The 15,680-nt window shown below is 61.6% G+C and overlaps 3 protein-coding genes across 5 annotated transcripts in view; 1 reads left to right on the top strand and 2 right to left on the bottom strand.

The window, feature by feature from the left end:
- ALAS2 (5'-aminolevulinate synthase 2) overlaps positions 1 to 5,546 on the top strand; it is a 6,198-nt gene extending 652 nt beyond the window's left edge. The window contains exons 2-10 of the mRNA XM_006031989.3: positions 128 to 211; positions 313 to 348; positions 529 to 733; positions 922 to 1,106; positions 1,530 to 1,709; positions 1,893 to 2,057; positions 2,319 to 2,587; positions 4,702 to 4,864; positions 5,314 to 5,546. Of these exons, the coding sequence (XP_006032051.1) occupies positions 142 to 211; positions 313 to 348; positions 529 to 733; positions 922 to 1,106; positions 1,530 to 1,709; positions 1,893 to 2,057; positions 2,319 to 2,587; positions 4,702 to 4,864; positions 5,314 to 5,468 (1,428 nt within the window). The 5' untranslated portion in view covers positions 128 to 141 and the 3' untranslated portion in view covers positions 5,469 to 5,546. The remainder of the gene's footprint in view (positions 1 to 127; positions 212 to 312; positions 349 to 528; positions 734 to 921; positions 1,107 to 1,529; positions 1,710 to 1,892; positions 2,058 to 2,318; positions 2,588 to 4,701; positions 4,865 to 5,313) is intronic.
- A 117-nt stretch (positions 5,547 to 5,663) lies between these two features.
- On the bottom strand, positions 5,664 to 13,031 carry APEX2 (apurinic/apyrimidinic endodeoxyribonuclease 2). 3 transcript variants are annotated; one of them, XM_025213752.1, is made up of 7 exons: positions 12,141 to 13,031; positions 11,417 to 11,604; positions 11,099 to 11,339; positions 10,641 to 10,837; positions 9,592 to 10,080; positions 9,273 to 9,356; positions 8,999 to 9,049 (listed from the first exon to the last, which is right to left on the bottom strand). In XM_025213752.1, the coding sequence occupies exons 1-5, from the start codon at positions 12,294 to 12,296 to the stop codon at positions 9,945 to 9,947; spliced, it is 918 nt and encodes a 305-aa protein (XP_025069537.1). In that variant the 5' UTR covers positions 12,297 to 13,031; the 3' UTR covers positions 8,999 to 9,049; positions 9,273 to 9,356; positions 9,592 to 9,944. The 3 variants fall into 3 exon arrangements, with proteins under 3 accessions (XP_025069535.1, XP_025069536.1, XP_025069537.1); XM_025213750.1 differs by lacking the exons at positions 10,641 to 10,837; positions 11,099 to 11,339; positions 11,417 to 11,604; positions 12,141 to 13,031 and adding exons at positions 5,664 to 7,058; positions 7,346 to 7,415; positions 8,240 to 8,386 and having other exon boundaries at positions 8,872 to 9,049; positions 9,592 to 9,942; XM_025213751.1 differs by lacking the exons at positions 9,273 to 9,356; positions 10,641 to 10,837; positions 11,099 to 11,339; positions 11,417 to 11,604; positions 12,141 to 13,031 and adding exons at positions 5,664 to 7,058; positions 7,346 to 7,415; positions 8,240 to 8,386 and having other exon boundaries at positions 8,872 to 9,049; positions 9,629 to 9,942.
- Positions 13,032 to 13,387: 356 nt separating this feature from the next.
- HUWE1 (HECT, UBA and WWE domain containing 1, E3 ubiquitin protein ligase) overlaps positions 13,388 to 15,680 on the bottom strand; it is an 82,616-nt gene continuing 80,323 nt past the window's right edge. Inside the window, 3 exon segments of the mRNA XM_014523851.2 lie at positions 13,388 to 14,167; positions 14,615 to 14,805; positions 15,398 to 15,579. Of these exon segments, the coding sequence (XP_014379337.1) occupies positions 14,065 to 14,167; positions 14,615 to 14,805; positions 15,398 to 15,579 (476 nt within the window). The 3' untranslated portion in view covers positions 13,388 to 14,064.

Here is a 15,680-nt window from a genome sequence, read left to right as displayed (position 1 = left end):
GTGGCCTCCCGGGTTGTGTACCGGCACGGGGGTGCTCGGGGTGGGAGGAGCCAGGATGCCTGGGTTCTTGTGGGGGTAGGGAGGAGGTGCCTGCACACCTGGGTCCTGACCCCTGCTTCCCCGCCAGGCCCGTGTCCATGGATGGGGACGTTGGGGGCCGCGGTGCAGCGTGCCCCGCCTGAGCTGCAGGAGGACGTGGCCACCTGCTCAGGTGAGGACCCAGGCATCAGAGACAACCCCTGCCCAGCCCCAGCCCTGGAGCACAACCAAGGCATCGGGGCTGTGACCCCTGACCCCACCCCTGTCCCACAGACACTGAGGAGGCCCCACCCCGCCTGCAGCTGCCTGGTGAGCCGCCAGATCCTGGGGGGATGTATCCTGCATGGGACTGATCCTGGGACAGGGGCCCTGAACTTGCTTGGAGGGGTGGGCTTAATCCTGGTAGGGGGGAACAGATCCTGGGCCTGGATGCTTTGACCGGAGTTGTGGTGGGCCCAATCCTGACCCCCCCCTTCCTCCACCCCCCAGCGGGCTCATTCCCCTATGAGCAGTTCTTTGCAGAGCGGCTGGCGGCAAAGCGCCAGGATCACTCATACCGTGTCTTCCGCACTGTCACGCGCCATGTGGACACACCTCCCCTGGCCCGCACTGACCATGGCACCGACGTGGCCATCTGGTGCAGCAACGACTACCTGGGCCTAAGCCGCCACCCGCAAGTGCTGCACGCTGCCACGTAAGTCCCTGTGTCCTGCCCCCTCCCCCCCCAGTGCTCCTCACTCCTGACCTGCGCGCCTCCCTCATGGTGCCCCTCACTCTCAACCTGCAGCCCTTCCCTGAGCCCCCCTCACTTCTGGCCCGTAGCCTGATGGTATCCCTCACTCCCAACCTGCAGTCCCTCACATCCTGTCTTCCCCCTCGCAGGGAGGCCCTCCAGGCTCATGGCCTTGGGGCCGGGGGGACACGGAACATCTCAGGCACCAGCTGGTTCCATGTGGCACTGGAGCTGGCACTGGCCAAGCTTCACCGCACTGATGCTGCCCTGGTCTTCTCCTCCTGCTTCGTGGCCAACGACGCCACCCTTAGCACCCTGGCCAGCTTGCTGCCAGGTACCCAGATGCCTAGGTTCTGTCTTGGCAGGGGAGCTAGAGAGGCCCAGACACCTGGGTTCGCTTCCTTGAGAGGGTGCTGGAACATGGTGCCCAGATGCCTGGGTTCCCTCCCTGACTTGGGGTGGGGTGGGGTGGGTTGGGAGGGGGGCAGGGTTGGGGTCCTCGACGGCCCCAGATACCTGGGTTCCCTCCCTGGGTAGGAGAGGGCCCCAGATGCCTGGGTTCCCCCCTCAGTGTGGGGTTGCGAGCCCGGAAACCTGGGTTCTCATGCATCTCTGAGAAGGGGGACTAGGATGTGGAACTGGGTGTTTGGACACCTGGATTCTGTCCCCACTCAGGAAGGGGGTCTGGGTGGTTTGGGAGCCCAGACACCTGGATTCCACAGTTTTGGCAGCCTGCCCCCTGCCCCCCCACCTCCAGGCTGTGAGGTATTCTCGGACGCGGGGAATCATGCATCCATGATCCAGGGCATCAGACGCAGCGGGGCACCACGCCACATCTTCCGCCACAATGACCCAGTGCACCTGGACGAGCTGCTGCGGCACACAGAGCCCAGCACCCCCAAGATTGTGGCCTTCGAGACTGTGCACTCCATGGATGGTATTGCTGGGTGGAGGCTGCGGGTCAGGAGGGAAGGCCACCATGAAGAGGGGGCTGCAGGTTGGGAATGAAGGGTACCTATCTTGAGGGGGGCTGCGGATTGGGATTGAGGAGTGCCGCAGGGCTATAGGAAGGGTTGCAGGTTGGGAGTGAGGGGACCTCTGACCCCCCTTCTGCCCCCAGGCTCAATCTGCCCTCTGGGGGAGCTGCTGGAGGTGGCACGGGCACATGGGGCACTGACGTTTGCAGACGAGGTCCATGCCGTGGGGCTCTATGGGTCACGGGGTGGCGGCATCGCTGAGCGTGATGGTCTCCAGCACCAGCTCGACATTGTCTCTGGCACCCTCGGTGAGCCCAGGCACCTGGATCCCCCCCAGGGACGGGGAGCCTGGACATCAGGGTTCCCTGTTCTAACCCCCACCATGCCAGGGGAGTTGGAGTGGTGGTCTGGGCCCCAGGGGCCTGGGTTTTTCTGCTGAGTCTGGGGCTTCCTAGATGCCTGGGCTCTTCCCCTGACTCTGGGAAGGCTGCAGGCTCTGGGATGGGCCCAGGGCTCCTGGATACCTGGGTTCCAGATTTCTAACCCCCTGTCCCTCCCCTCTGCACCAGGCAAGGCGGTGGGTGCAGTGGGAGGGTACATCGCAGGGCCACAAATGTTGGTGGATGCAGTGCGCAGCCTGGCACCAGGGCTGATCTTTACCACAGCGCTGCCCCCTGCAGTGCTGGCTGGGGCACTGGCAGCGCTGGCCGTGCTGGCAGGGACTGAGGGCAGGGCGCTGCGCCGTGCCCACCAGCGCCACGCTGCCATGCTGCGCCGCTGCCTGCGTGATGCCCGCCTGCCTGCCCTGCCCAGCCAAAGCCACATTGTGCCTCTGCGTGTGAGTCTGGGTCTTGGGATGGGGTGGGGGGGATCAGGGGTGAGGATCATGGGAATGGGGGACTGGACATGGGGAAGAGGACTCCTGGGTTCCCTGGGGATTGGGGTGGGGCAGGACCCCTGAATTCTGGGGGGGCAGGGTCGGGACCCTGGAGGGGGGGGCAGAGAACACCCAAATTCCCTGGAGGGGGAATGGGGAGGCAGGACCCCTGTGTTCCCTGGGTGTGGGTCCCAGGACAGAGGACACCTGCGTTCCTTTGGGATTTGGAGGGAAGGTGCTGGGAGTCCCTGAGAATGAGGTGGGGCATGACATGGGGATTCTCTCCGCACAGGGTTTGGGAGTGGGAGCTTAGAATGGTTGTGGCAGGGGTAGCCGGTGTGCACAAGCATGTGCGTCTCAGACCTCATGTGTGTGTGGTTGAGTTTTTGTGTCCAGGCAACACAACAGTGAGTGTGTGCGTGTATGTGTGTGCAGACATGTGCTGTAATTACTCCCATATAAGACCAGCTCCTCTTGATAGTTAGATTCTACTGTATTTACTCAAATATAAGATGACCCAGATACAAGACAATGCTCATAATTAGAGGCTACCCTATTCACTCCAATATAAGATGACCCCCCATAATTAGATCCCACATATGGAAAAAAGTAAAACTGTGTTAAGATTTCCTAGGCACAGACTCTCAGTGTTGGAGGTTTGCCTCAACTTTGTCCCTCTCCCCCTGCAGGGGCACTAAACCTATGTGGGGAGGTGTGCCCCTTGCCTCCCCCTTTCCTGTCAGACCCTCCTCTCCTGGGCAGATTTGGAAACCTGGCCTTGGAAACAACCATGCCTCCAGTAATTGTGAACAGGAAAATGAATGTGGTTGCATAATCGGCCTGAATGGATGCATTTGACCTTATCTGGCAGTCTGCGAGGGCCAGTGCAGATCCTCCCTCCTCCACGCAGTACAGCAGCACCCTCTTTGCACCTGCTTCACATGAAGCACAGATGCTGCAGGAAAAGCCTGAAATCGAAAGGCTTATGGTTGCCCATACATGGGTGGTTGTGGGGTATCAGCCACAGTCCTGGCCATAGTGATGCCATAGCACAGCTGTGCTCCATACCTGTGGGCACATCTACATGCACAATTAATGTGGACCAGTAACCTTCAGTTCTTTTTGCTCCAGGGTTCACTGCTTTAATTTGCTCTGGAGTTGATTTGTGCACAGCAGGTGGAGCCCGGTTGGAGCAGGCTGGGTGGGCAGGGATCCAGGGGAGCAGCTCTATGTGCTGGGGGCTTGAATGGGCCATGGGGTACCTCAGTGCAGGGCTAGCTGGCAGGTAGCTCCTGCACTGAGGCACACTGCACTCCAGCCAGCCAAAGAGCCCAGGGCTGCTCCCCCAGCAATTTGTGCTGGGGAGCAGCTGTCTGTATGGTGCACCCATGCAAGGGCTGTCTGCCAGCTAGTCCCATACTGAGATACCATGCCCCAGACAGCTGAGGCAGCGTCTACATATGAATTTTTCCCAAAAAAAAAACTTGGCCCCAGGACAGTACTTCTGTTCAAAAGTCCTTCCCTGCTGCAGGGGTTCATTAGTTCCATGTGCCCAGGTAGGGGTGCACCTGCAGACACTGAGATGTTTATTGCACAGCTGATTGGTTAACTGTGCAGTAAGCAGCTCATGTAGACGTACCCAACCCTGTTGGTTCCCCCCAACCTACCCTCTGCCCCCTACATGACTAGAACTGGGTGTTCTTGGCCTGAGTCCTGCAGGCCTCCAACATTTCACATGCAGCTGAAGTGCTGGGCATCCTGGCCCAGCACCAGGGCCTGGCAGCTGGGGCCACACTAATGCAGGTTGGGAGAAGGAAGGGGCCACCAGGAGGCTGCTGGTTGGCCTGTTGGGTGAGGCCTGCCAGGCTAGTGAAGGATCAGGGCCTGCTGGGGAGCTGTGGGAGTGAAGAGGATGTTAAATGCTCCTGTATGGTGCTGCCTGGGTAACACCCAGCCATTGGAGGCCCTGCTCTACTGCATCCCCTGGAGGTGGGGGGCAGGTAGGGAGGCTTGCTTGCCTGCCTACATGCATCTGAGAAAGAGAGAAACCTCCAACTCCTGCATCCCTGGTACAGGTGGGGGAGGCAGCGGCCTGCACCCGGGTGAGCGAGCGGCTCCTGACCCATGATGGCATCTACATTCAGGCCATCAACTACCCCACGGTGCCGCGCGGCCATGAGCTGCTGCGCCTGGCACCCACCCCACATCACACCCCACCCATGATTGAGCACTTAGTTGGTGAGTGGGCAGGTGGAGCTTGGGGCAGGGGTTTGGGCCTGGGAGCAGGGTGTGGGGCTAATCATCCAAGGGAGCAGAGCTGCAGGGAGGGGAGGGGGTGCTTATGGGGTGCTACCAAGGAGCTGAATGGTGCATCTGGGTAGGAGGTGGGACAGCAGTCAGAGGGGCATAGCCAGGGACACAAGCAGCGGGTGGGGGCTGGACATTGTCAAGGGATAACACAGGAGCAGAAGGGGACATGGCCTGCCTTGGATCTAGGGGAAGGAGAGCAGGAGCCATTGGTGGAGGGGCAGGGCCAGGCTTAGGGATGTGGCCTCAAAGCCAAGGGGAAGAGGCATGGCTACAGAATTAGGCTTAAGACATCAAGGGAGGGATGTGGGCAGGGCATAAGGTCAGAGGGGGTGGGGCTAGGGCTGTGACCACTCCCACTGATTCCATGCTTCCTCCAGAGTGCTTGTCCCGGGCGTGGGAGGCAGAAGGGCTGCCACTGATGCCTCCAGGAGACCCGACCTGTGGCTTCTGCCAGCGCCCTCTGCATCTGGAGCTGCTCAGTCAGTGGGAGCGCGACTGCTTTGGGACCCTGTCTGTGCCCCTTTGCGCCTGATGGATGGATGGATGCATGGACCCACCCTCCATCCAGGACAGGGGACCCATGGGACAGCAATAAACATGTGGCACCCTGGCCCCAGCTCTGTCCCTGTGGGCTGGACCCAGGCATCTGGAGACAGTCCCCCCAACTCCACAGCCCTAGCTGCAGGGGTCTAGCAAGGCCAGCCCCCACCCAGCCCCTGTCCATCACCCGTCAGAGCCAGGAGAGAACCCAGTGGTATCTAGGAAGGAACAGTCCGTCCCACCCCCAGCCCGTGGGCTGGGAAAGAACCCTGGCTGCAGGGGAGACCACTGATTCAACCAGGCTCTTATTGGGGCTGAGCCACAAGAAGAAGCTGGGGGCCAGGGGGACAGCCTACCTCATCCCCCACCCCCCACAGAGTCTGGAGAGAGAACCCAAGTGTCACAGCCTTGTGGAGGTTTAAGTCCCACACCAGGTCTTTTCATATCTTTATTTATCAAAAATAGAGGCCAGTTTGGGGTTAAAAGAGAGCAAAATAAACTAGGGGGGGGATGGGCCAGGTTGTTACACTTTCAACCAGCTGTGGCCCAGGAGTCCAGACAACTAATGCCCCACTCCCACTAGCTGACCCTCCCCTCCCACAGAACCCAAGTGTCCAGGGCAGTCAGAGTGGGGCCTGTAGGTGGGGCCCAAGCCTGTGTCTGGGCTGGTGCAGCATGGCAGGGTACCTGACCCAGGGGCCCATGGGTACTACCCATCACCAAGGCACTATGCTCCAGTGCCTCTGGGGATAGGCTGTGCCCCATGGCACTGTGGGTGGGCCCCATCACTATAGGGCAAGTGTCTTTTGGGAGGGTGCTTGCCTGTGTTGCCCCACCCTCTACCTTGAAGTATATCCGCAGGTCCCTCGGGCCCAGTGAATGCTGGGTTGTCATTTGTCCACGTGACCCCTTGGCATGTTGGGCTATTCCCTGTCCATGCTTTCCTAGGGCATGGCTCCTGGTTGTTTTGCTCCAGCCCAGTCTGCGCAACTTCCATCTCCTTCAGGCTCTGCACTGTTGCATCGTGTAGTGGCTCCTGCTGTTTCTGCCCCAGTGCATATGGGGACAGCTTTTCTCCACACTCCCCCAGTGCATCCGGGGATGGCCCCTTCACCTTGAAGTACCTCCGCAGGTCCCCCATCTGTGGCAGGTGGGTTGGTGCTAGCCTCTTCCTGGCTCCACTGGGGCCGGGAAGTGGGGCAGGGGGTCCCCGGGGTGCCAAGAAGGGGCGGAGACTCAGCTGGGTGCGGCGGGTAGCCAGGGCAGGGGGGTGGGGGGCAGGCACAAATGCACCACCAAGCTGAGCCAACACTGGGCAGTGGTCGGAGCCCAGCACTGAGGGCAGCAGGGAGGCACCAGCCAGTGCCCCCAGTGCCAGTACGCGGTCTGCCAGGATGTAGTCCAGCCGTGTGCCCTGATTGGCTGCCCGCACCCCTAGCCCTGTGCCCCCTCGCCAGCAGCTGAAGGCCTGGCGCTGCCCTGGGTGCCGCAACCGGAAGGTGTCCACGAAGAGACCCCCACTCCCATCTCCCGACAGCAGCTCGTCCAGCCAGCACCGTGCTGGGTTGGCTGCAAATGCTTCCTGTTGGGGGAGGGGGGGCAGGGTGAGGGACCCAAGTGTCCAGACTCCCAGATCCTCCCTTCTGTCCTTGGTACTCCCATCCAGGAGGGGGGTACAGAACCCAGACATCCGGGCTCCCAGCCCCCACCTTCTTCCTACAGCTAAGAAAGGACCCAGGGGTCCTGGCTCCCAACTCCACCCCCAGCAAGTATGCTAACTCCTTACCTTCCCTCCCCCAGCCTGGATGGAAACCCAGGCACCAGGTTCCCAATCCCCTGCCCCTCTTATCAGGTTCCTCCAGCACTCACAGGGTCTCCAGGCTGGCAGTGGTCAATGGGCCGATGCGCTATGTTCAGGTCCCCCATGATCACCACGTGGCTGGCAGAGGCAAAGAGGTGGGCAGAGTCAGACTAGGAGGGGGTGGAGTCAGAATAGGAGAGGTGGGGCATCAGAACTAGGGGTGGGGGCCAAAGCCAAAAAGGCAGAATCAAGAGCTGGGGGCAGAGTCTGGGCCCAAGGGAGGTGGGGTGGGGGAAGGATACATTTGGGGAACCTGGACCACCCCTAAACCTAGGAAGGGAGTTGGGGGGAGGGAGTGCTGGGACCTCGGATGCCTGGGTTCTCACTAGGTTCACGAGGCAGCGGAGGCTTGTTGGGTTGGGGGCAAGGCTCTTGGATGCCTCGGTCCCTCACAGCTCTTGGAGGAGGATCTGGGTTTTGGGGGGGAAAGGTGGGGAAAGAGACCCCCAGACACCTTGGTCTCCACAGTGCCTCTGCAGCCTGTGATGTCTTCACGATGGGGACAGGGGTGCAGGTTGGGGGGAGGGGGATCTTGGGGGCCTAGATGAGATGTGAAGGGTGGGGGAGTGGGGGTCTCAAGCATTGTGGGCTACAGAGAGCACCTATGAGGGTCAAAGGGATCCAGAGGGGGTGGGGGCAGGACTGAAGCCATGGGAGGGTATCTGAGGAGGGGGGCAAAGGGCACCTGTGAGCTCTTGGGAGAGCAGGGCTGAGGGTATGAGGAGGGTGGATGGGATGTGTGTGTTTGGGCAGGGTTTCAGGGGCTGGCACGGGTCAAAGGGCTCCTGGGGGCAGTGTCTGGAGGGGGCACAGGAGCACATGGACAGGATGTGTGGTGGGGTGGGCAGTCTCAGGCTGGGAGGGTCAAAGGCCACTGAAGGGAGGCCTGAGGGGGGCAGTACCTGCCATGGTGCAGCAGGCTGAGGGCACGGTTGCGCAGCAGCTGCAGGAAGCGGTGCTGGGGTACAGGGTGCAGTGGTTGCCGGGGGCCAACGTGGGGGCAGTAGACGTTCAGTACCGTCAGCATAGTCTCTGCCCCCCATGGCATCCTGGGGAGGCAGCAACAGAGGAATGGGGGGGTTCAGGCTCCTTGCCCCGCTCTATCTAGGCCCTGCCCCCAGCTCAAGGTCTTGCCCACGCAGCCCCGACTCCACACCCTGAGCACCCAGGCCCTGCCCCTCCCCTCCCCACTCATTTCCCACCTCATTTCCCCTCCACACTCATTTCCCATCATCCTGAGCACCCAGGCCCCAACCCTCCCCACCTCAACTTTGCTGCTAGCTCATTGCCCAATGCCCCATTGCCCAGGCTCCACCCCCAGAACCCAGTCCCCTGCCAGGGGCCAAGACACTGCTCTCAGCCCACTGCCCTGCCCCCAAAGTTTTGATGCTACAGCCATAGCTCATTTTCCCTACCCAGGGCTTAGACTCCATCCATAGCACTTCAAGGCCAAGGGTCCATCCTCCAGCTATATGTCCATAGACCAAGCCCCACCCCCAGACCCATGGTGCACCCACCCAAGCTCTGCCCTCACCGGATGCGGTGGTGGGTGACCAAGGCACGTCCCTCGCTGTCCAGCACTGCCAGTTCCTCAGGGCTGAAGCTGCCACTGTCCACGTAGCTGCCCATGGCGCCCGGCGCAGCCAGCAGCCCTGAGAGCCCTTCCTCTGCTGCCTCAGGTGTGGCCTCCGCCCGACAGAATGTTGCTACCCCTGTGGGCAGGGGAACCCAGGTGTCCTGGTCAGCACCCAGCTCATGGACACCTGGGTTCTCTGTGAGGGGAGGGTGGCAGGTAAAAGCAGGGTGGGGTGGGAGGCCAGCGGCTTGTGTTCTTTAGGAGGGGAGGGAGCCAGGATTCCTGGGTTCTCTTCCCACTCTGGAAAAGCAGAGTTGGAGGTGGGGTAGGCACAGTCCCCGCACACCTGGGTCCCTCACCAGAGTAACCCAAGCGGGTGCGGCAGCAGCTGAAGTAAGAGGTGTAGCCCTCCACCTGCGTCAGGGAATCGTCCAGTTGGTCTCCTGGGGAAGAGACATCAGTCCTGTTCCACCTCTGACCATTGACTCCTGCTTCATAACCCCCCACCCTCCTAGGAGATCACTGTCTACCCCCCACCCCCTCGTTGACCCCAGATGGTACCTCATCTTTGACCCCCATAAGCCTCTCCTATAACCCGCCCCCCGGTCATTGCCCCTCACCCTCTGCATCCCTGGCCTAAGGCCTTTGCCCGCTGACCCCTTGTCTTCACCCCCATACCCCGCCTTCTTTACGCCCTTTGCTCCGCGGGACGTACTGGTCAGGCGTGTCTCCTGCAGGCAGACCACGTGAGCGTCCAGCGCTGCCAGAATCTGGGCCGGCCCGGGGCCCGCGCGTAGCCCGTTAACGTTCCAGGTAGCAAGCCGCCCCCCCGCCGGCCGAGCGGGCCCACGACGTCACTTCCCTCCCGCCGGACCGGAAGAGCCCGCGTGAAGCTAGGCCTGTCCCTTTTGAACGCCGGGCTCCCGCCCGAGCCCTGTCCCCTCGGAATAATCACACACCACTCGCGGTCCCGTCTGCTCCGTTTACTCAAGCAGCCCCTCCTTCTAGCGTCCGCTCGTTGCGGGGAATCCTCAGGGCGCCTGGGGGGCCTTGCTCTTGCCCTTGGCTCCGAGGCTGCCCCGCGACAGCGACTTGACCAGCGCCAGCAGCCGGCTCGGCCGACGGCCCCGGGACGATTTACTGCGGGCCGCGCCGCGGGGGCGGGGCCTAAAGCGAGACAAAGGCTCTAAGCCGCGTCCACCAGCCTAAGCCTCTCCCACTCCCCACGACTCAGCCTCGCCCCCCACGGAGCCCCTAGCCCCACCCAGTGCCTCTAAAGCCCCCCCACGATCCCAAAGCACCGCCGATAGTGCTCGAAACCCCGCCCACCACCTCCCAGGACTACCTGGCCCTTTCACCACCCTTCTAAGCCCCGCCCACTACCTCAAGGCAGTTCTAAGCCCCACCCACTGCCTCTAAACCTCTCAACCCCAAAATCCCATGCCACAGCCCCACCCCACCCACCGCATTTACGGCCCTTCCTCTACTCGTGCCCTCCTCCTCCTCAGACCCACACTCCTTATCTAACTCCCTCCCTCCCTCCAAACCCCTCCCACTGCCTCAGTGCCAAATCTAAGCCCCACCTATGCTGCCTAAGCCCCGCCCACCACCTCAGCCCCTTGCCTAAACCTCTCCCCTCATCTTGGTCCCGATTGTAAGCCTCTCCTACCACACCTAAGCCCCTGCATCCCCTCTCAGCCCCGCCCCCAAGCCCGCCCCCTCCTCACCGGGCAGCCTCGCTCCTGCTCCCCGGGGGGCTGCGGCCCCGGGCCTGGCCCTGGCTCTGCTCGCGGGGCAGTGGGTCGGGCACTGAGTGGGGGCTGGGGTTGCCATTGCTGCTTAGGTCCCCGGGACTGGGGGTTTGCACACTGCGGATGCTCACGGCTGCCGGGTCCACCTCGTGTGGGGGCACTGATGCCAGGCTCTGTGGGGGCGGGGGGGAAGTGCCAGGGGCACAGAGTTTAGGCATCCCGGCTCCCAGCTCCCCCTGTTGCAACCCCTCAGCGCCTGCCTTTCCAGAGGCCCCAGCCCCCAATCTCCTTCCAAGGAGGAACCCATGCATCCAGGTCTCCCGCTATTGCAACCCACCAGAAGAACCTTGTTTCCCAGAACTGGGAGAGAACCCAGGGGTCCCAGCCCCCCCACCCCCGCCCCACCCAGGAGGGAACCCAGGTGTCCATCTCACCCCGACAGCATCCTGACTGGGTTCGGGGGCTAGGGGCGGCAGCTCTGTAGGGCCGGACTCAGCTGGGGGCAGCAGCAGGTGGATGAGTTGGACCCAGAGGGCAAATAGGCGCCGGGTGGCAGCAGCGTCCGAGGGGGAACAGAGCTGCAGGTAGAAGGAGCGGCCGCTGGCCAGGCGCAGCCGCAACTGCTGGGTCCCCTCGTCGTGGACCGACAGTTTCACGAAGCGCAGGGGCAGCAGCCTAACGGATGGGGCAGGAGTGAGGGGCACTATGGAGGCTGGGGAGGTGCACGTCGGTGGTGGTGGGGGGAATCTCACCTGGTCAGCTCCAGAGTCCGGGGGGCAGGCCCGGCACAGGCATGGGGGGCGGGGCTGTCAGAGGGCAGCACAGGGCGGGCCACCAGCAGCACGTTGGGCACCAGAAGGGCGGGGCTAGTAGAGGCCACGCCAACTGTCACCATCCGCACCCGGTTGTGCACGTCGACCACCTGCCCCCGGCGGCTGATCTGAGGGTGTGAGGGGGTGGTGTGTGCCATGGGGGGCAGGGCCTTAGGACAAAGCCGGGCCAAGAAGCCAGGGCCCCGCCTCTGACTACACCCCAGGCCTAGCTCCGCCCCCAAGGCTTTTTATCTAGCCCGCCTGCTGTGACCCACTCCCTTGGCCTCTCTAGCCCCGCCCCTCCCCAAGTCTTGGTCTTCCTCTGACTACGCCCATGGCCCCACAGCTTTCTGCCTCTTCCCCTCTCCTCTAACCCAGCCCTCCTGGCTCCACCCCTCCTTTCCCAGCCCCTTGGTTCCTCCTCCTGCACTCCCAGCTGCACCCCAGCTCCCTCGCTGCATCCCTCCCCTCACAGCCTTGCCCCCAGCACCCTGGCTCCTCCCCCTCCACTCTGGCTCCCACCCCGTCCGGCTCCTTACTTTCAGCCAGTCCCTGCTCCCTTGACTCCACCCTTGGCTCCTTCCATTGCATCCTGGCCCTACTGCCCGCTATGGGCCCGCCTGTCCTTCTAGCTCTGCCTCTCCACTCCTGGCCCCGCCCCCACCTGGATGAAGTCGCTCTCGAAGAGCGGGGCGTAGCGGAAGGCCTCGTACTCGCCGGCTCGGAGCTGCTGCTGCAGGGGCCCTATCTCTGTGTTGAGCAGCCCCCGCGCCTGGTCCCCCTTGGCCGTGAAAAGCGGCAGCGCCGGCTCCTCCAGCATCGTCCCGGCCTGCGGGCACCTGGGCAACGGGGTCCCGGCCCTGCTAGGAGGGCAGGGGGAGGCAGGACGCCTGGGCTCCCTGGAGGAGCAGTAGGGCCGGGGGTGGGAGCAGGGAGACCTGGGAGGCGGGACGCCTGGGTTCCCTAACAGTACTAGCCCCCGCACCCAGCCCCTCCCCCAAAGTCCCTTCCGCGACGCTCCGCCCCTTTCCCCAAGGTCCGCCCACAGCCTCGCCCCGCTCTTGGACTTAGGTCCCACCTTCTTCTAACCCCCACTTTCTCCCCCACCTGCTTGGCCCCGCCCCTTCACTGGGGAGGGAGGGATCTCTTTAGATGAGAGTACGCCTCCTCCCCCGGGTGAAGTGGGGGGGCGGGGCGGCTTCCCCTCAGTGGCCCCTCCAGGGGGTTGCAGCCGACAGCGCCTGTTGCCCTCCTCGGGGGGACTCCCCCCTGGCCTGGTATGGAGGAGGGGAAGGCGAATTATGGCGTTTAAGCTTCCTTTATGACGTACAGGGGCTAGGAGGGGAAACCAGGGTGCGGCGCTCATAGTGAGGAAAACAAGATGCTCACGCTGGAGACTCCAACATAGCGTCGTGCAGTGAGGAATCTAATGTGGTAGCGATCCCAGTGTGGGACCAACATAAGCTAGATAAAGAGGCTCAGGGGAAGAAGGGGGCCTGGCCATATCTTTAGTCTGGGTCCTTCACCTACATTCATGCTCGACTAATCAAGACAACCCCACCACCAATTAGCCCTCCCCCCCCGACCAAGGAGCCCCACCCACTACCTCCAGGTATCCTCCCAGCCTCCCGCCCCAGGCTTTCCCCACCAAACCACCCCCAACGCCATTAGGTCCTGCCTCCTTCCCTCAAGCCCCTCCCTCCAATAGCCCTGTTCTTTCTCCTACCAACCCTGTCTAGCCTTCATTAAACTCTTAACACAACAGCTCCCCCATACCAAACCAGCCCTACCTCTATTAGGGAAGGGGGTAGAGCTAAACAAGCCCCACCTTCTGGCCTCAAGCCCCCTGCAGCAAAGCTCCAACTCCTCCCGAGCCGTGCCCCCCCCAAAAAGAAGACCGGGCTATGGCTCTTACCAAGATCATGTTTATTTTTTATTCTCCCCCCCCCCTTTTTTCCTCACATTTTCAGGGGGGTTTTGTCCTTTTGTGTGTCTGTTTTTCCTGGGCAGAGAAAGGGCAGTAGGCAGGGCCAAAAATGGGGAAGGGGTTAGTCTCCCTTCCCCCCAGAATCGGGTCATCTTTAACCCCTTCCCTGCCAAACCAAAAGAGCCAGCATATGCACCCCTCCCCCCCTTGTTTTTGAGGGTACAGAGGTCAAAGATATGGGGCTAGGGGTGAGGCCAAGGGGCAGGGCTTGCTCGGAGTCACGGCAACCACATTCCAAGCACAAAGTGTTTTTAAGAAAAAAAGGGCAGAACTAAACCAAAAAATATATATATATATATTTATATATAGCATTTGTCTCCTCTCTGCAGGCCCTGGGGGGTGGAGCTAGCAGCCAGTCCCCCTCCCTTGCCATAAAAGGAAGTGTAGGAGGAGCTTAAAAAGGGAAGCAGAAGGGTGGCCCCTTCCCCACCCACAAGCCACTCCCTGATCAAGCCACACCCCCTTCTCCCCACCCCCAACCAAGCTGCCTGCTCTTGGACAGTAGAAAAATAACCTGGAGAGGGAGAGAGGTGGGGTCAGGCAAGGCCCCACCCCCTGGGCAGCCAAGTCCCGCTCCCTGGGGGGGGGCCTGGGGGCAGAGTCAAGCCAGGCCAAAGCCCTCAGAGCACTCTTGGATGGCCAGCAGCAACATGTGTCGCAATTTCTCATAGCTCTCATAGGCCGGCAGGTCCAGCTGGTTGAAGCTGTGGAGGAGGAGGGGACAGTGAGAAGAAGGCAGAGTCTAAGGGTTATGCCTCCCCAGCACATAAAGCACAGATCCTCTCCTCCCCCCAAAGACCCTCCCCGCTAGTTTCAGTGCCCCCTCCTCACACCATGAAGTCCTGCCCCTTATACAGCAGCAGTGGCCTGATGCCTGGATTAGGTACACGTGTCCCAGATGATTGGGCTCTGCAAGTGTGCATATACGCATGCACACCTGGACACACAGGACACTGACACCCCCCGTGCATGTCTCTCTCTCTCTCCTGGATACCTGAGGGGGGAGGTGTGTGCATGAACCTCCCCAGCACCTGGGAGGGGGTGCTTGTACGTATCTGCCTGTCTCTCTTCCAGACACTGAGGGGGGTGGTGGTGGTGGGGCGGTTCTGGACACCTGGGTTTCCCCCACCCCATGCTGGGGCAGGCCTTACCAGGTGTGCGCAGAGGGCAGGCGGTCAGTGGAGCGGTCATCACGGTGGATCTGGAACTTCTGGATACCGTTCATACCCTCCAGGGCAGCAAAGCCTTGCAGTGGCACCTTGGACGTGCCCGTCACAAACTGCAGGAACTTGGCACGGTCAGCCTGATCAAATGAGCGCAGAGCTCGCCAAAACCACTGGATCTGTAAGGGGAAGGAGGGGAGTGAGACCTGGGGGACAGCCTGCTCTGGGAGGGGACAGTTCAGACTGGGAGAGTATACTAAGGAGAGGGCTGATGCAGCCAGCTCTGTGGTGGGGTGGGAATGGCTAGCACAGCCAAGAATAACACCATAGAGGGAGGACTGAAATGCAGCCAGCTCTGGGGCATGACATCCAAGTATAGCACCATGCAGAGAAGGTCCAGCTGCAACCTACTCTGGGGTGGGTGGCTGGGCCTGGCCAAGCAGAACACCATACAGGGATGGTCAAAACAGCAGAGCAGAGAAGTGCAAGATGCAGCCAGATCTGAGGTAGGTCAGCTGGGAACAGTCAGGTGTTAACACCACAGAAGGAAAGCCACAATGTGGCCAGATCTGGCACAGGACAGCTGAGTATCACGTTACCCAGAGAAGGCCGAGATATGGTCAGCTTCAGGCCAGGATAGCTGGGGACTGGCTGAGTAAAACACTGCACAAGGAGAGCTGAGATGCAGCCAACTTTGGGGTGCAGAATATAATGGTACCGAGATGCAGCCAGCTCGGGCAGGACGGCTGGGCTCAGCTGAGGGGAACGCACCTGGATGGAGTTGGCCTGGTACTTGTGGTACTCGGTGTTGGCCTTGAGGTCATCAATGTCAATTGTGGGCAGCCCCGAGATGAGCAGCTCCAACTCCTGCTCCGTGAAGATGGAGATGAGGCGCTTGGGGATGATCTCATAGAAGCCCTCCAGGAAGGCAGCCAGCTGCTTGCGAATGGCTCCTGCCAGGGGACAGGGAGGGAGGGATGGTGCAGATGGGACCTGGTCTGGCACCCCCTGTTCTCCCCCCACAAGAATACAGGCATCTAGCCCCCAGCACCCT

Source organism: Alligator sinensis, unplaced genomic scaffold, assembly GCF_000455745.1.
Source record: "Alligator sinensis unplaced genomic scaffold, ASM45574v1 scaffold137_1, whole genome shotgun sequence".
Taxonomy (NCBI): Eukaryota; Metazoa; Chordata; order Crocodylia; family Alligatoridae; genus Alligator; species Alligator sinensis.
Note: the sequence above shows the minus strand (reverse complement) of the source record. Positions and strands in the feature narration are given on the sequence as shown.